The 26,146-nt window shown below is 34.5% G+C and overlaps 1 protein-coding gene across 1 annotated transcript in view; it reads right to left on the bottom strand.

Annotated features, from left to right (window-relative positions):
* Window positions 1-26,146, bottom strand: part of RANBP17 (RAN binding protein 17) — a 434,944-nt gene that overhangs the window by 370,724 nt on the left and 38,074 nt on the right. The window contains exons 6-12 of the mRNA XM_030927988.1: window positions 21,266-21,370; window positions 19,902-20,067; window positions 17,776-17,849; window positions 15,679-15,798; window positions 13,405-13,551; window positions 12,654-12,826; window positions 7,445-7,638 (exon numbers count right to left, since the gene is read on the bottom strand). Coding sequence (XP_030783848.1) covers window positions 7,445-7,638; window positions 12,654-12,826; window positions 13,405-13,551; window positions 15,679-15,798; window positions 17,776-17,849; window positions 19,902-20,067; window positions 21,266-21,370 — 979 coding nt within the window. The remainder of the gene's footprint in view (window positions 1-7,444; window positions 7,639-12,653; window positions 12,827-13,404; window positions 13,552-15,678; window positions 15,799-17,775; window positions 17,850-19,901; window positions 20,068-21,265; window positions 21,371-26,146) is intronic.

Below are 26,146 nucleotides of genomic sequence, written 5' to 3' on the forward strand. Positions count from 1 at the left end.
AACACAAATCTGAAATGACAAAAGATTGTCATTGTGTCATCAGTCAAAACAAAAACAGTAACACTACAAGACAAGCTTACATGGTCACTTATAAAGATACTCAACTAAAAGGACAAGTTGGGACTGAAATCCAGCCTATATTCTACTCACCAATCTATTTACTATAGCATGCTGTTGCACTGGCCTGGATGAAATGGAACGTTTTTCTAATTAGCACAAAGGTACCAAATGTACTACTGAGCTGGGAGAGGAGTGAAATAATCCTCAATGTCCAAAAATAATATGAAGGCTGAAATTTAGATACATAGGCACAGAAACAACTAGAAAGTTTGAGCTTCTCCTCTAATGGCCAAAGGAAAAAGCCTAGGACAAGCCCAATGTGAGAAGTCCAAAAAAGCTGATGCGAAGAGTTACACACTAAATGAAAATACAAACTGGGGGAAAAAAATCTGTCCTAAACAGAGAAAAACAACACAGAAACCTGTCTGACTTGACCTCACTGCTAAGTGAACAGCAGGAAAAAACCTCTAAGTCAGACCTCAAATGGTTTGTGGACTAAATACAGACTACCAGTGTGATATGAAAATCTCATTCTAAGGAAATAATTTAAATGGAATTAAGTTGGTGTCCCCACCTCCACCTAGCAAATGAACTAAACACTCCAATGAAAAGAGATGGTCAGAATGGATTTTTTAAAAGGTAACAACTATATACCACCTACAAGAGACACAATTTAAATATAAAGACACAGGCAGACAGGAAGTAAATGGATGGAGAAAGATATACTATATAAACAGTAAGCATAAGAAGACAGTGGTTACAGTAATATCAGGTAAGACAGATTTCAAGAGAAAAGGTCAATTAATAAGGAAGACATAACAATTACAAATGTTTATGTGATGCAAAAATTTAAGGAATTAGAATATAAATAATTCCACAATCATATCTGGATATTTCAACACCCCTCTCTCTGCAAATAAAAGAAATAGACAAAAAAAAAAAAAAAAAATCAATAAAGACAAAGAATATATGAACATTATTACCTTAATTTATACTGACATAATATTACACTCAACAATAACAAAATACATATTCTTTTCAGGTGTATATGCTATGTTTGCCAGGACAGACCATATTCTGGGTCATATGACAAGTCTTAATAAATTCAGAAAGACTGAAATCACACAAAATGACATTTGACCAAGGTAAAATTTAAAAATCAGTAACGATAACTAGGAAAATCCTAAATATTTGTAACTTAAAAGCACACTTCTAAACAATCCAAAAATTCACAAAGAACAAAGAAATAACAATTAAATTAGGAATTACCTTTAAATGAAAATAAAAATAAAACAACAAAACTTGTGGGATCCAACTAAAGTAATGTTTAAAAAAAAATTTATAGCTTTAAATGTTTTTATTAGAAAAGACCAAAAATCTCAAACTCAAAGATCTGGAGTCTACACCCAGAATTAGAAAAGGAATATTAAATAACATCCAAAGCAAGTATAAGGCAAAAAAAAAAATAAAGCTGAAAAAAATCAATGAAATAGAAAATGAAGAAAGAATAAAGAAGATCAATGAAACTAAAAATGGTTCTCTGAAAATATCAACAAAAGTGATGAAAATCTAGTTGGATCACTCAGAGCAAAAAAAAAAAAAATGACAAAATTATCAATCTCAACTTCAATTTCTGGAGATATTAATAACAATGGAATATTAAGAATAATTTTATTCCAATACATAGAAACACTGAGCAAATTCCTTGAAAGACACAAAATACTAAATTTGACTCCAAGGGAAACAGAAAATTTGAATATTTCTATGCTGATTAAAGAAAATGAATTCACCATTATAAACCCTCTTGGCCCAATGGCTTTACAGATGAATCCTATCACTCTTAAAGAAGAAATAATAGCATTACTACACAAATTCTTTCAGAAGATACAGGAGGAAGAGGGAACAGTACCTGACTCATTTTATGAAGCCAGTATTACCATGTTACCCAAACCAGGCAAAATCACCACAAGAAAACTACAAACCAATACTCTTTGTAAACACTGATATAAAATAACAAAAGTGTTGTAAATTGAATTTAACAATTTCTAAAGAAACATTATATTATGACCAAGTAGGATTTATCCAGAGAATGCAAAGCTGGTTTCACATCGTAAAATCAATAATATAATTCACTACATTCGTAAAATAAAGGAAAAAAGTCATTTGAATAGATGCATAAAGGGTCTATTTTAAAACCCCAAAATAATATGCTATCATTATAAACACCCTAAGGAATTGAAGATAACTTCCTCAAACTTACGAATGTCTTCAAATAGCGTACAGATAACATCATACTCAACGGTAAAATGCTCAGCGCTTTCTATGTACAAACCGGAACAAGGCAAGAATGTTCCCGTCTTAGCACTTTTATTCAACACTGTACTGAAAGTCCTACCAGTAGAATAAGGCAAGAAAAATAAATAAAAGGCATCGAGACTGGAAAGATGACATAAAACTATCTACTTGCAGACAACATGATCACATAGACAATCCTAAGAATCTATGAAATCATTATTAGAACTAATAAATTTAGCAAAGTTATAAGGCACAAAGACAAAATTCAATTCTGGTTTAACAGAGTAGCAGAGCATAATCAGGAAATTTACAACAGCATCAAAATGCACAGGAATAAACTCAGTGAACAATTTCAATAATTGCACACTGAAAACAATAAAACAGTGCAAAGAAAACCAAATGTTTATGAACTGCAAGCCTCAATGTTGTTAAGCTGGCCTAAACTGATGTATAGATTTGAGGTAAACCCTACCAAAATTCTAGCACCTACTTTGAAGAAACTGAGAAGCTGATGCTAAAATTAATTAGTAAAGGAAAAGACCTAGAATGGCCAAAACTGTATTGAAAAAAAAAGTTAAAGAATTTATATTACCTGATTACCTATTACAGTAATCAAGCTAATATAGTATTAGCATAAGGATAAACATATATAGATCAGTGGTGCAGAACAAAAACTCCAATAATAGACCCTAGCACTTTATGGTCAATTGATTTTTGACCAAGGTGTCATGGTAATTCAATGGGGGAGAAAGACAGTCTTTTCTACAAATGGTGTTAGAACAACTGGATAACTGTAAGCCTTGACCCTTAACTCACAACATTCACAAAAATGAACACCAAATGGATCACAGGCCTCAACATAATAGCCGAAACTATTAAACTTATAGAAATCATAGAAGTCTTCATAGCATTAGGTTAGAAAAGATTTCATAAACACAAAAACCTCAAGCCATAAAGAAAAAAAGTGAAAAAGTAGACCATCAAAATTAAAAACTTTTCAGCTTTGAAAAACAGTTAAGAAGACAAACCATAGACTGGGAGAAAATATTTGTAAAATATATATGTGAAAAAGAGATTGTATACAGAATATAGAGCATATAAAGCACTCTTACAATTCCATAACAAAAGAGCCAACAATTCAATTTAAAAATGGGCAACAGACTTCTCACAAAATAAGAAATACGGGTGGCAAAAAAGAATAGAAAAATGTTTAACATCGTTAGTCATTAGGGAAATGCAAATTATAACCACAACGAGATAACACTAGACATCAAGTAGAGTGCCTAAAGAAAACAGATAGCAAACGATGGCAAGGATGCAGAGTAAGTGAAACTCTCATACAGTGTTAATGGGAATGAAAAATGATACATCCACTTCATAAAACTGTTTAGTAGTATCTTACAACATTAAACATGCATTTACCATATGACCTAGCACTCATCTTAGGTACCTATCCAAAAGAAATGAAAATTTCTTCTACAAAGACTTGTCTAAAAATGTTAATAACATCATTATTTGCAAAAGCCAAAAACTGGAAGTGTAATTCAAAGTCCATCAGCTGGTGAATGGATAATGGTAAGGCCATACTATGGAATACTATGCAACAACAAAAAGAAAATATGTACAACATATTTGAATCTCTAAAACATATGCTAAGCAAAAAAGGAAAAAAGATATTTGCAACTCTGATCATAGACAAGGGGCTCATTTTCAAACTGTAAAAAGCTCTTAGAAATCAAGGAGAAAAAAAGGACCAACGACCCAACAGAAAAATGGCAAAGGAAATGAACAGTTCATTTACCAAAAAACAAGACCAAATGGCTCTTATCTAAATTTAAACAATGCACAACCTCACTGACAAGAGAAATGCAAAAGTTAAATTATACTGAGAAATCATTTGTCACACACAGGACTGCCAAGAATTCAAAGAAATACCTAATGTAGATGACAGATTGATGGGTGCAGCAAACCACCATGCCACGTGTATACCTACGTAACAAACCTGCATGTTCTGCACATGTATCCCAGAACTTAAAGTATAATAAAAAAATATTGTCCTATGAAGGATACATAGAAATAATCTCATACATTTCTAGTGGACAAGTAAATGGTATACTCCTTACAGAAAACAACTGGGCAACATTTGCAAAATTACAAATACATTAAACTTCCACCCAACAGCAATTCCACTAGGAGAAATTTATAAATTCATATACACATGAAATGACATGTACAAGGTTTATCTGTATAGGAATACTTTTAATAGGAAAAGATTGTAAATCACTCAAATCATTGTCAACAGTGGATGGAATGGTTAAATAAATTATGATATATTCAAAATGTAAAATATTATGTATGTATCTATAAAAAATAAGAGTTTTCTCTATATTACGAAAATAGTCATAAAACACTTTAAATGAAAAAAGCAAGAAATAGAGTAGTGAGTATGGTATGCTGTATTCTATGCAAATAAGGGAGGTAATAATTTACATATTCATAACTGTTTGCATGCGCACATAGAAACTTTGGAAAGACACGCAAAACTATAAGAATAACTACTTACTAGAGTGAAGAAAGGGAGGGCAGAGTACTGGAACAGATCACTTTTTTTTTTAAATTTTTGCACAATGAAATACATTACCTCTTCAAAAAATTTTGTGAATTAATCAAAATCAAGTTTGATACGAAAATAAAAATATCACACTAAAATGATATGCAGCAGACAGTCACAAACTTGGGAGTGATATTTACAATTCAAAAACCTAAATGATTAATGTCAAAATACATAAAAGACTCCTAAAAATCAGTGAAAGAAAGCAATCCAGTGGTGAGGTGGAAATGAACAAAAGAGATGGACATACACGTCACTGATGATGACACAACAATCAATAAACATGAAACAATACTGAACTTAATAATCAGCAGAGTGAAAAGTAAACCCATGAGGTATATTATTCTCAACTAGATCATCAAAAATGTAAGTATAATAATATGAGCTGCTGGCAAGAATCTAGGTCCAGGTTAGAAAACTACAGTCTGTAAGACAGCCTCCTGTTTTTGTAAACAAAACTTTACTGAAACACAGACACGAGTATGGTCTATGGCTGCCTCCTAGCTACAAAGGCAGACTTGAGTAGTTGTGACGGAGACCTAAAACATTTACAATTTGGCACTTTAAGAAAAAGGTTGCCACTTCCTGATAGAGATTGATGGGAACACCTGAACACTATTGGTAGGAGGTCAAGTAGTACAATCACTTTGTAAAACAGTTTAACAGTATCTACTAAAGCTGAATGTATAATGGATATACACAACAATTGTTACAGGAGCACTGATTTTATTAGCAAAACCCAGAAAACAAATACCTATTAACAAGAGAATGCACAAATAAACTGAGGTACATTCAAACAACGTAACAGTGCATGGCACTGAAAATGAAGGAACTATAGCTATATGCATCAATATGAGCTGTCATAAATATAATATGGAGAAATGATAAGAATAAAGTTGTCAAAGAAAAAATATAGTATGATTCCATTTGTATAAAGTTGGGAAATATGCAGTATCATGTATTATTTTCAGAATGCATACACGTGGTAAAACTGAAGTAAAGGCATGAATTGATAAACACAAAATTCAAGATTGTTAAGTATTTTCTGCTGATAGGAAAGAGGACAGATTTGGAAAGAGGAACAAAAAATGCTGCAAAGGTATTGGCAATGATCTAATCTTTAAGCGAGGTAATGGTGTTTGTAGTTACTGCTATTCTGTATGTCTCAATATATATAAATATCCTTTAATATGAATTTGATACTTAATAACTTTCAAAACTCTTCTAGAAGAATAAGTCAATAATGAAGAGACTAAATGCTGCAAAAGTGTTAGTTCTCCCCATTTAATTTACAAATAAGATCCCAATAAAAGAAAAAGAACACTGAAGTAAAGATTATCTCCCACTAGCCCCTCAGCAGTACTATGTGACTTAATGCAAGATGGACAGACAATAAACAAAAGGCATTTTTAAAAAACATTATTTAAATGTAAAGGATAATCTTCTAAAAAATTTTTTTAAAGTTAAAATGGGAAATCACTGGAAGTAAATTTGATTATGATCCCTTACTAAACTCACTTTCCAAGACAAGATATACAAATACGAAAAACTTCAGAACTATAAAGTGCTTTCTCCTAGAAATTTCCATTCCCATAGTGTATCTTATTAAGAAAATTGGAAAAATGTATTTATTTTTACTCCTTATGTTCCTAAAAGGACCTAAAAGGATATACAGAAATAAATACCTCCTCCAACAATAAAGGATTAAAAACAAAACAAAGAAGAAATTGAGAAATAAAAAGAATAGTAAAGCCATAATGAAGGCTAATACATAAAAGCAAAATCATAATGATATATTATATACTTTTTTTGGCTGAAATTGGGTTCTGAGTTTGCAATCAAGTACCACAAAGAAGAAAACACAACCAGTTATGATAGTTATGTTCATAAACTATCTGCTCAAGGGCCATTATCAATTTTTCTTGGTATTGATTCCAGAGAGAAGTATATCCTATGAATCTTATAGAGGAAAACTGAAAGAAAAAAAAAATCAACCAACAAATTACCAATATACACAGGAGGTTAATAAAATGAACGGTTTGGCCGGGCGCGGTGGCTCAAGTCTGTAATCCCAGCACTTTGGGAGGCCGAGACGGGCAGATCACGAGGTCAGGAGATCGAAACCATCCTGGCTAACACGGTGAAACCCCGTCTCTACTAAAAAATGCAAAAAACTAGCCGGTCGAGGTGGCGGGCGCCTGTAGTCCCAGCTACTCGGAGGCTAAGCCAGGAGAATGGCGTGAACCTGGGAGGCGGAGCTTGCAGTGAGCTGAGATCCAGCCACTGCACTCCAGCCCCGGGTGACAGAGCGAGACTCCGTCTCAAAAAAAAATAAAATAAAAAAAAATGAACGGTTTATTAGGGGACCAGGAATTGAGGAAAATACATAAAAATAATTTGCAGTAAAACTATTAAAGTGATTATTGATGTTACTTAACATTCAACATAATACTCAGTAATCATATAAAGTTTACTGACCTTCCTGAATGGTGATGTCCACAGTTACACCAGAAGATGGATGCAGAAGTTTTTGGTAATTCTGTGCATTTTGGTCGAATAACTGCACAAGAAGAGCACATGTCTTTTCATATTCACATCTGCTGATAGTGCACAACTGCTCCAATTGCTGAAACACAGTGGCAGTATCATCCAGTGGATCATCTAAGTGATCTCTGCAAACACAGAATAAGTTTGCAGACAGCATTAGAATGTGAAGGACTTTTATTCACCACAAGTAAACTTTACGTTAAATAAAAACTCTATAATAAAGGAATAAAAGACAGAGACAGGAGGATCACCTGGGGCCAGGAGTTTGAGAACAGCCAGGCCAACATAGTGAAATCCCGACTCTAAAAATACAAAAATCAGCTGGGCATGGTGGCACACACCTGTAATCCCAGCTACGCAGCAGGCTGAGGCAAGAGAACTGCTTGAACTTGGGAGGCGGAGGTTGCAGTAAGCTAAGATTGCGTCACTGCACTCCAGCTGGGGTGACAGAGTGAGACTCTATCTCTAAAAAAATCAAAAAAGAGGCCGGGCGCGGTGGCTCAAGCCTGTAATCCCAGCACTTTGGGAGGCCGAGACGGGCGGATCACGAGGTCAGGAGATCGAGACCATCCTGGCTAACACTGTGAAACCCCGTCTCCACTAAAAAATAGAAAAAACTAGCCGGGCGAGGTGGCGGGCGCCTGTAGTCCCAGCTACTCGGGAGGCTGAGGCAGGAGAATGGCGTGAACCCGGGAGGCAGAGCTTGCAGTGAGCTGAGATCTGGCCACTGCACTCCAGCCTGGGCGACAGAGTGAGACTCCGTCTCAAAAAAAAAAAAAAAAAAATCAAAAAAGAAATAAAAAATGAAATGTATTAGTAGGTAAAAAATAAAACTGTCTATATCTCAAGATGGCATGATTATGTAAATAGAAAATATTTTTAGAAACACAAAAATGCTACTCAAACTAATAAGTAAGTTTACTAAGGTCACAGCATGCAAGGTCAACATACAAAATGATGGATATTAGTATATATTGGCAGTGAACAACCAGAAGTTGAAATTTAAAAAACGGTAGGCAGTAGGAAACATAAACTATCAATTAAATCTACCTAAACGTATGCAAGATCTTTAGGCTACAAACCATAAAACGTTTGATGAAAGAAATCAGAGAAGAGCTAAATAAAAGACAGACATGCTCAGAGACTAAGAGACTCAATATTGTTGAGATGTCAATTCTTTCCCCAAGTTAATCTATAGTTTCAATGCAATCCCAGTCAAAATCCCAGAAGAACTTCTTTGTAGAAACTGAGAAACTGATTCAAACATATATATGGAAAAGCAAAGAAAGGAAAATTGCAAAAACAATTTTGAAAGAGAAAAGCCACTTAGAGAACTCATACTATCTGGTTTCAAAGCTTATTATAAACCCAATCAAGACAGGGTATTGGTGAAAAAACAGACACATAGATTAATGAAGACAGAGTCCAGAAATAGAACTACATGTATGTGGTATATTAATTTCTGACAAAAGCATAAAAACAATTCAATGAAGAAAGGATAGTCTGTTACACAAACGATGTTGAAATAACTGGTCAGCTATATGCCAAAAAAAGAAAGAACTCTAGCCTTATACCAGCTAATACACAAAAATTAGCCTGAAAGAGATCACAGACTAAAATGTAAATTCTAAGAGAAAATAAAAGAAAATCTCTGTGACATTGGGTTAGTTTCCATGGGTATAACAACTAAAACACAACACTTAAAATAAAAAGTAAAGCACTGGACTTCGTCAAAACTTTAAAATTCTGCTCTTCTAAAGACTGTTAAGAAAATGAAAAGGGAGAGGGCTTCCAAGATGGCCAAATAGGAACAGCTCCGGTCTGCAGCTCCCAGCGAGACTGACGCAGAAGATGGGTGATTTCTGCATTTCCAACTGAGGTACCTGGTTCATCTCACTGGGACTGGCTGAACAGTGGGTGCAGCCCACGGAGGGCAAGCTGAAGCAGGGCAAGGCGTCGCCTCACCCAGGAAGCGCAAGGGGTAGGGGGATTTCCCTTTCCTAGCAAAGGGAAGCCATGACAGACTGTATCTGCAGAAACAGTACACTTCTGACCAAATGCTGTGCTTTTCTCACGGTCTTAGCAATCCGCAGACCAGGGGATATCCTCCCATGCCTGGCTAGGCGGGTCCCACGCCCATGGAGCCTTGCTCACTGCTAGTGCGACAGTCTGAGATCGAATTGCGACACTGCAGCTTGATGGGGAGAGGGGCATTCGCCATTGCTGAAGCTTGAGTAGCTCACAAGTGTAAACAAAGCATGGACTGGGCGGAGCCCACTGCAACTCAGCAAGGCTTACTGTCTCTATAGATTTCACCTCTGGGGGCAGGGCATTGCAGAACAAAAGGCAGCAGACAGCTTCTGCAGACTTAAACGTCCCTATCTGACAGCTCTGAAGAGAGCAGTGGTTCTCTCAGCACAGCGTTTGAGCTTTGAGAACGAACACACTGCCTCCTTAAGAGGGTCCCTGACCCCCGTGTAGCCTGACTGGGAAACACCTCCCAGTAGGGGCCGACAGACACCTCAAACAGGCAGGTGACCCTCTAGGACAAAGCTTCCAGAGGAAGGATCAGGCAGCCATATTTGCTGTTCTGCAGCCTCCACTGGTGATACCCAGGCAAACAGGGTCTGGAGTAGAACTCCAGCAAACACCAACAGACCTGCAGCTGAGGGGTCTGTTAGAAGGAAAACTAACAAACAAAGGAATAGCATCAACATCAACAAAAAGGACATCCATACAGAAACCCCATCTGTAGGTCACCAATATCAAAGACCAAAGGTAGATAAAACCACAAAGATGGGGCGAAACCAGAGCAGAAAAGCTGAAAATTCCAAAAAACAGAGCGCTTCTTCTCCTCCAAAGGATCGCAGCTCCTCATGAGCAAGGGAACAAAAGTGGATGGAGACTGAGTTTGACATGTTGACAGAAGTAGGTTTCAGAAGGTCAGTAATAACCAACTTCTCGAGCTAAAGGAGCATGTTCTAAACCAATGCAAGGAAGCTATGAACCTTGATAAAACATTCCATGCTCATGAATAGGAAGAATCAATATTGTGAAAATGGCCATACCACCCAAGGTAATTTATAGATTCAATGCTATCCCCATCAAGCTACCATTGACTTTCTTCACAAAATTGGAAAAAACTACTTTAAAGTTCATATGGAACCAAAAAAGAGCCTGCATAGCCAAGACAATCCTAAGCAAAAAGAACAAAGCTGGAGGCATCATGCTACCTGACTTCAAACTATACTACAAGGCTACAGTAACCAAAACAGCATGGTACTGGTACCAAAACAGAGATACAGACCAATGGAACAGAACAGAGGCCTCAGAAATAACACCACACATCTACAACCACCTGATCTTTGACAAACCTGACAAAAACAAGCAATGAGGAAAGGATTACCTATTTAATAAATGGTGCTGGAAAAACTGGCTAGTCATACATAGAAAGCTGAAACTGGATCCCTTCCTTACACCTTACACAAAAATTAACTCAAGATGCATTAAAGACTTAAATGTAAGACCTAAAACAATAAAAACCCTAGAAGAAAACCTAGGCAATAACACTCAGGACATAGGCATGAGCAAAGACTTCATGATTAAAATACCAAAAGTAATGGCAACAAAAGCCAAAATAGACAAATGGAATCTGATTAAACTAAAGAGCTTCGGCACAGCAAAAGAAACTATCATCAGAGTGAACAAGCAACCTACAGAATGGGAGAAAATCTTTGCAATCTACCCATCTGACAAAGGGCTAATATCCAGAATCTACAAAGAACTCAAACAAATTTACAAGAAAAAAACAAACAACCCCATCAAAAAGTGGCCAAAGGATATGAACAGACACTTCTCAAAAAGAAGACATTTATGCAGCCAACAGACATATGAAAAAATGCTTATCATCACTGGTCATCAGAGAAATGCAAATCAAAACCACAATGAGATACCATCTCATGCCAGTTAGAATGGTGATCATTAAAAAGTCAGGAAACAACAGATGCTGGAGAGGATGTGGAGAAACAGGAACACTTTTACACTGTTGGTGGGAGTGTAAATTACTTCAACCATTGTGGAAGACAGTGTGGCAAGACATTGTGCACATGTACCCTAGAACTTAAAAGTATAATAATAATAATAAAAAGAAAATGAAAAGGTAAACAACAGAGAAAATATTTGCAAACACACAACAGAAAGACTTGTAAAGAAAATATACGGAGTGCTCAAATCTTAATATAAGAAAATATACAACCCAATTAAAAAATGGGAAAAGGGTTTGACTAGCACATTACCAATGAATACATACAGATGGTAAATAAGTGCATGAAAATATGCTCAATATTATTAGTCATTAAGGGAAAACCACAATGAGGTACCACTACACACCCATTAGAATAAGTAAAATTTTTTCAAACTAACAATATCAACTGCTAGTGAGAACACAGAACAACTGAGTCTTTCATACATTGCAAGGAGGAATGCAAAATAGTACAGCCACTTTGGAAAATAGTTTGGCAGCTTCTTATGAAGTAAAATACATGCTTAACATGCATCCCAGGAATCCCACACCTAGGTATTTACCCAGGAGAAACAAAAACTTACGTTCGTACAAAATCTGTGCAGGAGTATTTACACAGTTTTATTTACAACTGCCAAAAACATAAACAACTCAAATGTCCAGCAACAGGTGAATTGTTAAACAAACCGATATATCCACAAAATGGAATACTGCTCAGCAATGAAAGGAAAGCACTAACACAACACAGAGGAATCTCAAATGCATTATGCTAAGTGGAAAAAAATCAGACTAAAAAGCTGCACACTGTATAATTTCATTTATAAAACATTCTGGAAAAGGCAAAAAAAAAAAAAAAAACCACAGGGACACAAAACAGATCAGTAACTGCCAGAGATGAGGGTGAGGAGAGGGGCTGACTGAGAAGGGAGCCAAAAAAACTTTCTGGGTTGATGGAACTATTCTATATCTTGATTGTGATGGTAGTTATACAACTGTGTGCACTTGTCAGAAATCATACAACTGTACACTAAAAAGGGTGAATCTTAAATTTATACCTTTATCTTAAAAAATTCCAAGTATCAAAAGGAAATACAACAAAAACATTTAGTTTTTGAATACCTCACAACTATGGCAACAGATTCCAACCGAGAAGTGATAAAGGCCTTCGTGATTTCTGGTGCATAAGTGTCTAATAGATGGGGTTCAGTTGATTTCACAAAAGGAACAGATGCTACCATCCTTTGCCACAGAGTTAATAAATAATGAACACTGTTAGGCGCAAATTCCCAATGCTACAAAGAAATAAAGCAGAAGTTATTTAAAATATTACATCTTCCTACAAGAATTACAGAACAAAATTACTAAATATATATTTTCAAATTAACTTTTATTCTTATCATATAACTAATGAACACTTAATATAGCAAATTTGTAAATGCAAAAAAGTATAAAGAAACCAACAACTCTATTATTTTACCACCCGGTGTAACATTAAAATATGACTCTACTTCCCTCTAATCATTCCATGAATATTTTTCAGAGTTGATATCATGTGAAAAATATGGTTTCATAACCTCTCCCTTAAACTTATAAAAAAAAAACTTTTCTACAGTATAATCTGCAAAAATTTTATTTCTTCACATAGATTTTATTAGTTTCTCAAGACATTCTTCAACTATTAGATATTTAAGTAGCTTCTCAATTTTTATTATATACATTGCAATGAACTTTTTTACCTAAAACTCTGCAATTAACATTTCCAGCAAAGTAATCAAATTAATAGATATTTTTAAAATACCCCCACCAACCCTTACCAGGAAGTTGTTTTAAAACTGGCTACAGTTTAATATAATTACATATTTTTACCTACCTGTAGGCTAGTAATGGTAAAATTAGCAATCAATCTAATAACTTCAGGATATTCCTTCACCATAACTAATTCTCCCAGCTGATAATTTGTCTTTAAGCGAGCCAAAAATCGACAAAATTCATGATAATTACCTGGATCAGACAAACCCTAAATTATGAGACAAAAAGAAAGCCTTAAAAACAAGCCAACCTACTGACAATAAAATCAGTAAAACCCCAAAGCATCTTAAGTCTCCCAATTCTCATGGGTACTTACTTAAAATACTCTGTGTCAATTGGATAGTTAATAATGTAAAAAAAAGAGGAATTTCTGCTAGGTTTAGTTTTGTCATCAATGATTAATAATAAGGAATCCAAAGTAGAGGTCTTGGAAGAAGATCTGCATCACAATGACTAGATTATAATTTTTGAGAAGCTATTATAGTACACAAAAGTGTGTATGTGTTTATGTGTGTACTGTGGTTTAAACAGAAGTCAACAAAGGACCTGGAAAACATTTACAATTAAAAGTAAACTCTAGGAAAGAACAATACTCACCAGACTTAAATGGTGTATACTAGCACACAAATAACAGAAATTTTCTGAATTAAACTAATATTAATTATTGAGTATCTACAGGCACTGTACCTGCAAGCAACTCTGTGTATCTCCATGTCTCTAGATAGTCATTCAAACAAATTACTGTAATGTAAGGAATAACACTAAACAAATAACTAAAGTTGAGCAAAACCAAAATTTACCTGGTAAATTTTGGAGGAGAATAGATTAAAAAAAAGAACAAAAAAGGTCTTGCCCAGTTATCTGTAAGCTACCTGAAAAGAGTTTTAGCATGCACTGTAGCTGGCATGAAACAGAATTCATATCTTTGTAAAACTGAAAGTCTCTAAGCAATTTCATTCATACGAGCTCCATGAAACATACAGAAAATAGTATCTAATTATTAAGGACAAATAACCAAAAATATTTTGTAATCATAGATCTTTAAAACATGTTTGTGATTCTAAAACAATCTAATATTCATACCAACTTTTACAGCCATGAAACATCAACATAAGGATGTTGGAAAATCATTTAAGATAAATTATCAGGCATTAGCATATTACCTTCTACCTATCGGTTGATGAGAGTGAGTTAAACTAAAAACTTTAAAGTATATTGGTAAAATCCTCTTTATCAGCTAAACAGAAAATTTCACAACTACCCTAACATTGAAAAGATAAAATAAATGCATAACCCATAAAGTACTTCTGAGATACACAAAAACAACTGCTTTTTGTAGAACATTCTTATTGAACAAAGATATTACATATCACCCCCCAAAATTAATAACCAAGAGAATTAGATAAACCTCCTTAAATCATTTAATCTTCAAAAATCTGTATTTTACAGATATTTTAAACCAAAAACAAAATAAAAAGTAAAACAAAATATTTTATCTAAGCACCCAAAATCACTCAATAGCAGCTTTGCAATTCTCTGAAATGAATATTGGCAATGAAGCTCTAAAGTTAATGCAGAAAAGATTATAAAATCTACAAACTCTTACTTGTCCACAAGAGGGCAAGAAAACATTATTTCATAATTTAAGGCCACTTGCTCCAATATGAACATCCACATTTATATTATGTCTTCCAGTTCAGAAGGTGGACATACTGAATTAATCACTTCAGTAGTTTAAGAAGTGCAAACAAAGAAATGTAATAGAATAGTAAAAGACAGAAGCATAGTAAGATAGATAATCTCTAGTCACATTTGCCTAAAAGAAAAAAATAGGAGAAACACAGAAGTCAGCCATGGAAACAACCATTTTTAAAAACTACCCATCTCTACTACAAATGAGATCTAAGAGCTGAGCATGGTGACTCATGCCTGTAATCCCAGCACTTTGGGAGGCCACGGCAGGTGGATCACTAGAGGTCAGGAGTTCGAGACCAGCCTGGCCAATATGTTGAAACTCCGTCTCTAATAAAAATACAAAAATAGCAGGGGTGGTGGTGCACGCCTGTAATCCCAGCTACTCAAGAGGCTGAGGCAGGAGAATCTCTCGAATCCAGGAGGCAGAGGTTGCAGTGGGCCAAGATCGCGCCACTGCATTCCAGCCTGGGCAACAGAGCAAGACGTGGTATCAAAAAAAAAAAAAGAGCTCTAAGGAAGATAAATATAATACTAAATATTTTCTTCCAGAATCATAATACATTCATGATGAGTTTATTATGTGCCTTTAGCTGAAAAACTGTATCTGTATATGCTAAGTATTAAATTACTTCATAAATACCTGAGGGTTTTCAAGTATCCTTTTTACTCCCTTAATTAAATTACCAAGGTACTTGGCACGTTCAGGACTGTTAAATAAGGACCTTCTCGTCGAAGCAAACTGAACTAAACATGAAAGTGCCTAAAAAACACCAAAAAAATTTCATTTCAATTTTCAAAGTAACTGTGGCCACATGTAAGGAATACTAGTCTTTACATTTAAAATGAATTTAATCTTAATGCATTATAGAATATAATGCATTATAATGCAATATAAAAAGCATTATAGAACATAAAAATAATAAAAGCTAAATATCATCAACCACTCCCACCACCCACAATCCTTCTACCCCATCATTAAAATTCCTGTTTGTATGTATTTCCCTCCAATGTTCTTTCATTAACAAAATCTGCCAGTTCAAGGCCTGGACATGCTATACATTTAATAAGCTCTCAATTGCTTATGATGCCCAGTTCCATTTTCTAATGAATCAGGTTTTCTACCAAAAACAAAACATGGTTTTGTGGTACAGTATGTTTGGAAAACAGTGCACATTATGTACTGTGGTATCCAGTGGGAGGGGGTGGGGGAACCTGTAATTTAATCCAGCATATTCCAAATTTAGTTGGTCAAGGAATATTTTACACCATCCATTAGCATTTTAAAAAACAGTCTGAAAATGGTGCTGGAAAAGGTAGGTACTTTATGGTGAGAAAAGAGACAAAAATCAAATGATGCCGTTTTTAGATGTGCTCCAGTTTGCCACAGCCCCTACCATGAGAACCTAAAACCCAAATTAAAAACAAAAACAAAAACAAAAAACTCCTTAGAAAACTCAGAAGTACAAGCACGGGAACCACTGGTGTATTAAAAACACCTGGGGCTTGGGGGCAAAAAAGACCTGTGTTTGAATCTCAATGCCAATATCTTCTTTGTTGCCCTGGGGGAAGTCACTTAGTCAATCTGGGTCTGTTTTCTGTTTTTCTGGGTCTACGTAGTGGGGATTTTATTATTTACCTTTCAGGGCCACTTTGAGGATTAAGTGAGATAAGTATCATACAATAAATAGGACATGTCCAATAAATGTTCGTTACTATCTCTCAAAGCAGATGTTTTCTACTTTATTTTTTAAGCACTGGTACCTTTTTTGTTTTATCCCAAAACATAATTACATGAAACCATGGTTTTTAAACAACTAAAAGCAAGCCTATTGTGACTGAAAGACAGAAGGCTGTGGCCCCAACTGGAAACATGAGGTACCCTAAGAAACCCAGTTTAAAAAGCACTACCTTAAACTCTAGATTCAAGAGAAGACATGTTTTTTTTTTAAAGGACATTTCTGTGAATGCTTTTCTCCCTTTCAGGCAACAAGATACCTAAACATATATATCGCTGATATATACTTTATATCTGGAATATGTTTTTTCAGAAAATGGCAATATTAGAACTCCCCAGCTTTACTTCTGCAAGTTTCAACATTAAACTTACAATTTTTTAATAACCTTGACATATTTGCTTTAGGCTCCACAAAGATGGAGCTCAGAGTCTCAAAGTTCTATATAACTATAGAGTATCAAGAACTTTTTAAGCATGCAATAGAATTTACACTGATTCAAAAAACACATAAATAACTGGCTTGAAGCACACAATTCAAGTGAGTAGATTCCCTTCCTTTCTTATTCAGAGATCTGAAGGGGGCAGCCTTCTGTCAAACCTAAGACATGGACCCAGGCAAGGTTGAGGAAGAGTTAAAGAGTAGTAGAAGGGAAAGTTCTTGTGTGGTGATCAGCTGCTGGACTTAGGCCCTGTGGGAACTGAGTAGGAAAAAAATATATATTTAGAGATTGGGAGGTTGTCCTGGCTCTGGGCAAGAGCTAAATCAACAGTTACTGGTTCTAGGCTCACCCATGAAATAAATTTATGTAATGTTGACACAACAAAAATTTGACAAATAGTTTAAGCAGTATACATCCCAGAAAATATAAGAACTTATTGTGAAATGTAAACTCAATTGAATATACAGACAGAATTTTTGAAGTAAATATATACCACTCCTTATTTAAATTAGATAAAAATCACAGGTATTTTTTAATGAAGTAATGAATGACTTTTACTTACTAACTGAGACAGCTGCGGTGGAAGTGAATGATACAAATTGAAGAAAAGATCCAGTGTTTCTGGTTCCAGGAAAACTGGGGAAAAAAAATATTTTCTAACACCATTACTTTCAATTCAGAGATCTTAACAAAGTAAGACAATATCACACAAACTGAGAAATCCAAGCCCTCTGCATGTGGCCATTCCTTCCAGTTAGGCCTATTTTTAATTCCTAGCTATTTTCCTTTGAAAGATGAAATAATACAGAGAGAAATTAACTACTGAGGCTCTTCCCCATTTCTATGCAGCACTACAGTTTGAACTGGAAGAATCTTCTTACTATTTTCATTTGTAATAAAGTAATATAAACATTGAGAATTCAAACAGTATCAAAAAGTAAACAGTACTAAAAAGCTTATAATTAAAAAAAACTGTACCCTATTCCATTCCAACTGCTTTTCAACTCTTTTGCTATAGTTACATTCATAATAGCCTATATTATTTCTTCATTTGATTGTTTCACTTTAGATATCAACTGCATTCCTATTACAGTGTGTAACGCTTTCTTTAGCTGTCTAATCACTAATGCCACATCCCTACCACTCTCTCCACAATCAATCCTCTCAAAAACCCATCCACTATCATCACAATTTGTGATTAAATCAATTCTATGTGTTTACATGTATTATGACTATGTAAATAATATTAACGGCTGAGCTGTAATTACATCACATTTCTAATACTCACTGGACTTAATCATCTTTTCTGTGCTTAGTTGTGTATCTGTCACTAATTCTCTCCAAATGCTCTGACAGGTTGGCACAATGTTCTTCATGACATGTTCCACAACATCAATAGCATCAAATAACCCATCATTTGCATTCACCCACCCCTACCTCCCAGAGCCTTCAACGTGAACTGGATGTTCCTTAACTTTATTATACAACTGTAGCCTTTTTATGTCTTTCACTGTTATCTTGTGTTGAAGTGCTGAAGTGCCCATTTCCCAAATTCCATTATCTTCCACTTTCTTTGTTTGTACATCAAGTAGCTTCCTGAGAGCAAGTACATAAGGGATAAATTTTGGAAGGACCTGCATATCTGAAAATGTCTTTATTCTATCTTACATTTGATAAGTTTGGTCTAGTTTGGAAACAATTTTCCCTCAGAAGCCTGAAGATACTACTCTGTTGTCTTCTAGCTTTCAGTGCTGCTGTTGAGAAGTCTAATACCTTCTTGAACCAATCCTTTGTAGAAGGAGACTCAGACTTACTCTTTTCTTTCTGGTAAGTTTCAGAATTTTTTCTTTATCCTTACTATTCTAAAATGTCATGATTATAAAACTTAGTGAATATCTTTTTTCATTCATTATGCTGGGAACTTGGTGGGATCTTTCCGTTCAAAAAATGCACACCCTTCAGTGCTGAGAACCTTTTGGGGTACTGTCTGTTGGCAAATTTCTTTCTTTCTCCATCCTCTCTTTCTAGAACTCCTAACCACCACACCTCCTTAATTTCATCTTCTAGTTTTCTTATGTTTTTCCTATCAAACATCTCCTTGCTTTTTTGTTCTACATTCTAGATTGTGTTAACTTTGTCTTACAACTTTTCTACTGGATGTTTTATTTTGGCAACTGTCCTGTAAATTTGGAACATTCTCTGAACAATATCCTGTCCTTGTTTCAGGGATGCATTATCTTATCATCTCTCTGGATCTCCAAGTTGTTGAAATCTGTACTGTGCAAAGATTATTTGCAGAATCATCTATTGAACTGCCAGTGAAGTCAAAGTAAAGGCAGTTAAGGACCAGTTTCAAGACCTTCATTACCAGATTTTGCTAACATTGATCCTGAAGATTTAAAGGTTTGGCCAACACCTGAAAATGATCATAAACAGAGTGGAATCCTGTCCATTTAGCTCTAGTGCGGTCCTTGTTTTTTCTTTTTTCCAAAATCAAAATATGGAGGTTACTATAATACAAATTAGAGAAAACATTTCAATATTAGCCATCAGCAGCTACTTCAGTTACAAATTCATTTGAGCTCTTTTTTTAATTCCTAGCAAGAAGATAACTATACACAGGGAAACTATATTGCTTAATACTGTGCCTTTATGTTGATGACCCTTCATACCAAACTTTTTTCTTACTTGTTCTCCAAGTTGTTGGAATCTGCACCGTGCAAAGATCATCTGCAGATTCATCTGCTGAACTGCCAATGAAGTCAAAGTTAAGGCAGTTAAGGACTAGTTTCAAGACCTGCATTACCAGATTTTGCTGACATTGATCCTGAAGATTTAAAGGTTTGGCCAACACCTGAAAAAAGTATAAAATCAAAACACTGTGAAATACATCAATAAATTTACACTTCATGAATTAAAATAATTTTTCAATGTCAAACGAAAACTAGTAAAAGTTTACAAAGTTATAGTGTTCCATATATGAGGAAGTAATGTTACTTTCTTCAAGAAAAATTGGGTTAACTTCATGCATAAAACAATCACATTCAGCTTAGGCAATCAGAACTCTGAAAGTTGGAGGAAACTCACAAAGCTTCTGGAGAACAATCCTATTTCCAAAATAATGCCCATTCTCATACAAACCGAAAACAATTATACCTTTAAGAGATACATTGTGAAATATTTATAGAGGCAATTATATGAAATTTGGGATTCTGCTTGAAGAATAAAGAAGTGGGTAGGTAGGAATAGAGGGAAAACAAGATTGGCCATGAGTTGCTACTGTTTAACTGGCTGATAGCTTAACCGGTTATTCTATCTACTTTTGTGTATGTTAAAATTTTCTATGCTAAACGAAAAATTTTAAGATAACAGAAGGTCTTTGGGTCTGACATAGTGTGGCAGTTGTCATGTTACTATACCAAAGAATTGAAATAATTGGAAACTAGTGCTTATTGGAGCATACTTGCAGAAATGCTATATTACACCAATTATCAGGCTTGAACAGCATGATGGAGTCCCTATATCATACAAGAGAAGACAGAATCATTATGAATCATGGTATCACCAATATTCAATAGGGTACTAAGTAGCAAATGGGGAAATACTATTTCCCAAAGAAGTTGTTAAAGTCAATGATCTTGGCTAAAAACTATGAATAAATTTTGATAGTTGATGAATCAGGAAAATACTGCCATTTCATTTTTCATCTGTATCCTATCAAAATATAAGCAAGCAGATAAAGAAATTAATACTCAATCTGCTTCTGTAATTAAAGAATCTACACTGGGAAGGCAATGAAACTGCTACCTAAAGATAAGTTATTAGATTCCCTGTAGGTTTCACCTTCTCATACGTCCAGTAAGTAAAAGTGAATTTTTTGGAACTGCTTACAGATTTACGCAAATTTACTACACTTAAATCTGTCCACAATAATTCTTTAAAAGGCAGAATTGGGGGGAAAATCCAACTGAAATTATTGGAATATAAGAGTTGGAAACTCTTAAAATTTCCCAAATATTTTAACTAGGAAGTTGAATTATTAAATAACTTACCTCTTTCAAAAGAGAGCATGCTAGCACTAAAATGTCTTTGAGAGAAGTATCACGAAATGAGGTAGCTATTTTCCTGTGTTTTGCTGAAGGTCTAGAATAATCAACCTAAAAAGATAAAGATGAAATTAGTTTAACCAGACCTATGAAAAAGCAAAGCAAAATTTATTTTTTAAAAAAAAGGAAATAAACTTGAGTAGAACCCAAGTTTCTAGACTGTTTTAATTTAATGTTCTTCCTACAACCCATACTGATCCCAATTCTAAAAAGCAAAGTGAATCACACTTTCAGAGGCAGTATAAATATAGATTACAAAATAAAAATAGATACTAAGACTATTAACTCCTGAACCATGTACCATATTTTACACCATGCAGTAACAACTTCCCTGTTCCTCACATTCCACCTGTAAAATGAGAAATCTCCAAGACAATCTCCAAATTCTAACTTTGTCTATGAATAAGCAAACTGAATTAGCCACAGAAAAATTCTTCTAGTTGAAAGTGATATTCCTATATATACCATTTATGTCATTGGTTCATATATCTTTGATACTATGAAAACAAGGCAGAAATTATAAATAATCAGAAATCTGATTTCTTATATAAAGAATAGTATATTCCCTCTGAATATTTTATTAGCTAATGACAAATAATTTTTAAGAATAAACTAAGACTAGCTATTAGGCTTCTAACCTAAAATGTAGTATATTCAAAATTATACTATTAATACCATTAATATTTCCATTTATCAATAGGAAACAGGCAAAGCTGAAGTCTGACACTCATACTAACATTAACACTATGGTCTACAGTTGCTATAGCATTACTATTTATTCTTATTGCTATTTGGAAGAAGAAAACAAACCATTTTCCTTGCTAGTGTTTATAGATAGGAAAGAAGCAACGTGCTCAAAACTGATTATGTCATACTTCCTAAGCTCCAACATATAATTTAGATTATACTCAATTACCATATTTACTTATTAAACATGAAACATGACAGAAGGCCAAATGATTACACAAAGTAGTTATGGAAACTATACCCAATGTGTAAGATTTAAATTAGCATTTTCAGTTTTCCTAATTTTTTTTTCAACTTTCATTTTAGTTTGTGGGGGTACATGTGTAGGTTTGCTGCCTGGGTATACTGCATGTTGCTGAGGTTTGGGGTATGAATGATCCTGTCACCCAAAAGTTAGTTTTTCAACCTTTACCCCTTTCTATCTCTCCCATGTCTAGTAGTCCCCAGTTTCTACTGTTGCCATCTTTATGTCCATGAGTATCTAGTGTTTAGCTCCCACTGGTAAGTGAGAACATGTAGTATTTGGTTTCCTGCTCCTGCATTAATTTGCTTAGGATAAGGGCCTCCAGCTGCATCCATGTTGCTGCAAAGGACATGATTTCATTACTTTTTATGGCTGCATAACATTCTATGGTATACGTGTATTTTCTTTATCCAATCAACCGTCAATGGGTACTAAGGTTGATTCCATGTCTTTGCTGTTCTGGATAGCACTGCAATGAACATGTAAGTGCATGTTTCTTTTTGACAGATTTGGGTTTTGGGGGATATACACTCAGTAATAGGATTGCTGAGTTGAATAGTAGTTCTATTTTAAGTTCTTTGAGAAATCTCCAAACTACTTTCCACAGTGGCTGAACTAATTTACATTCCCACCAACATAAGAGTTCCCTTTTCTCCACAGCCTTGCTAGCATCTGTGGCTTTTTGACTATTTAATAATGGCCATTCTGACTGGTGTGAGATGGTATTTCATTGTGGTTTTGATTTGCATTTCTACGATGACTAGTAACGTGGAACATTTCTCCATGTTTCTTGGCCACTTGTCTTCTTTTGAGAAGTGTCTGTTCACGTTTTGTGCCTATTTTTAATGCCTCTCTTGATTAATTTAAATCAAGTCTCAAAGTCTGTCTCTCCTACAACACTTTCCCCAATATATAAAAATATTTTTCCTTAATACAAATTAAAAGCAAAGAGCATCATAATTGCAATTTATAAAGTATTCTTCATATATTATTTCGCTTATTCTTTAAAACTAATCTGTGAGACACATTTTATCTTTTTAAAACATGAGTTTTGAAATAAAGGATGATTTTAAAAGATGAGAAATTCAAGTTTACAGGCACACTATCTTAGACTAACTTCTCACTCTCATCATATCCATAATATGGAAAGAAACTTAGGTGTACTGAGCACTTTCTACACACTAAGTCCTGTGCAAGTTAATATAATCTTAGTAAGATCCATGTAAGTAGTTGTCATTCTCACTTTACAGGTAACAATATGTAAGTTTTAAAGAAGCTAAGAAGTTTGTAAAAGGTAAAAATAGAGCAAAAATGCCACTCCACATCTTATCCCAGAGTTATACTAAAGGACTGCATGCTTATTTCACTTGGGTTACTCATTTAGATATCCAATCTTTTGAGAAGAAGGATTGCACATCCATTTTCTATTGCATATATATGCCTCTACCTCGGAGGCACAGGATTATTTTACTTCTTAACGACTAGATAGTGAATATACTCCAGGAACGGGAACTCTAGCTTCTAAAACAGCAGGATATCTTATATAATCCTCCTAACTTTTAGGAAAACTCAAGTATAGATCCTATTCTTAAAAGACACATCCTGTTATGGATACTACATGAATTTATCTGGCTCATATCTGATAACCAGAATATTTAATTATCCTCATGCATTATAGATCTCCCTACTTCCTGGTTCAGACATGCTTAATAAATGCTAGCTGAAATTGTAAATGTTATAAAATTAGGCTGAATGAAATGTCTCCACAGAAGCCATATATATTTTTCACCATATAAAGCCAAAATCACACTTCAGACCTTAAAGCTTTTCTTAAAAGGTGCCTGGTTCAACGCAAGAAAAGCTTGGACTATCTTGTGCCAGAAGGTAAGAAAGAACCCAAAGAATGGTGAAGAAATGTCAATGGACGCAAAGATCAGCTTGAAAAAGGTCCTATTGGTCAAATCTTGGAAAATCTGAGCAACAAAACAAATAATATTAGCAATGAATTATAACCTATTAAATAAAATGAAACAAGGAATCCATACTAATACAAATTAACAAATCAGTAAGTTGAAAGTCTGATAAGGAACAAAATATTTTCAGAGACTTCAGTACCTTTTCACAAAATATGTATTAATTACAACAGGGAAAAGAATAAGTCTACAATGGGGGAGCCCGGAGGAGTTCATCTTAATTAAGAGATCAAAGTGAACATCATCAGTAATGTGACAAATCATCACGTGCTTCCTGATAGGAGGCAATGAGACAGCCACAGTATCATTTCTGTGATATTCCTGACAAATTCACATAAGCTGAATCTGATAATGAGAAAATATCAGACAATCCCAAATTGAGGGACGTTTTACAAAACAACTGGCCTATAATCCTCATAAATGTCAAGGCCATGAAAGTGAAAAAGATTGAGAAATTTTTCTCCAGTTTGAAGACTAATAAAAGAACTAAATGTGATACACAATCTTAAACTGGTTCTTTTGCTAGAAAGAGTGTTTTGAGGATAACCGGTGAAACTTGAATGGGGTATGAGGATTAGATAGTGGGAATAATTCCAGTGTTCATTTTCTGATTTTAACATTGTACTGTGGTTATGTAGAAGAATGTCCTTGTGTGTAGGAAATACACTAAATTCCCTGGTGGTGGAGAATCATGTCAGCAACTTAGTGTCCAATAGTTGAGAAAAAACTTCTCTGGACTATACTTACAACTTTTCTGTAAGTTTGCTAATTTAAAAAAAGAAGCTAACCTGTTGCTCTTACCAGAACTTCACATTAACTAGTCTTATTTCAGTGATACTCTAAACACAGTACTCTCATTTCCAGAGGAGACTATTTTCCTATTAGGCTGAGAAGCAGGAAATGAATCAAACTGCTAGTTTCAAAATTAGCAAAAAGTTGTAAAATGAAGATGACAAGTACATGAGATTATCATACTATTCTCTTCACTTTTATGAAAATATCTAAATGTAGTTTTTTTGGAAGGAAGCTACAGTTCTTTAGACATATTTAGAGTTCAATAAGATTATCCCTGTCATAACATCCCTGCCAACACAGTATTATTAATACATACCTATGTACACACAAACACACAGCACATACTCTGGGGTGGAGGAGTCAGGAAGGTGACAGCCATGATAAGTTAAGAGATCACTTTAAATTTTAGAAATCCATCCTATAAATCTAAAAATATTTTCTAATTTCTGACTGAACACAAGTAGAAAATGGTTTTTGTATTTTTTTATGCACACGGCTATATTGTTACTCCAAAGGGAGCTGGCAAGTGATCCTGGGTATGCAAGCTCTTCTACATATATACATCTCTATGTGTGCATGGACATGCATGCACACATGCAAACACGTACCACTGAAGATGACAGTTTTTAAACACTACATTCCTCTTCATTATAAAATTATTCCACATAGGACCCAACTTCTGCTTTCATTCTGTTTAGAACCATGTTATGTGCAAACGAACAGGTGATAACATGTTCAGATCACAAAAGCACTGTTGGGGAGAAGTACAGCTTCTGAAAACTCCCCCTATACAGAGTAAAAATCCAAGCTAGGAGCCATAAAGTGAAAAAAGGCCTGTTTTGTTTCTTAATATGAACATTTATTATTATAAAATCAACTGGTTTGATAAGAAAGTAATTATTTAAAAAATGTAATACCAATACATGTTAAGTATACAAATTAGAATTCTTTTGAACAAACAAGTTATTATCTAAAGAAGAAACAAAACCTCCTTAATAGTTGGAATAAAATCTATCCCTGAATAGTTAGTGGATAGTACACAGAAATATTTATATTATGTTCCTCTAC

Source organism: Rhinopithecus roxellana, chromosome 3 (assembly GCF_007565055.1).
Source record: "Rhinopithecus roxellana isolate Shanxi Qingling chromosome 3, ASM756505v1, whole genome shotgun sequence".
NCBI classification, from domain to species: Eukaryota; Metazoa; Chordata; class Mammalia; order Primates; family Cercopithecidae; genus Rhinopithecus; species Rhinopithecus roxellana.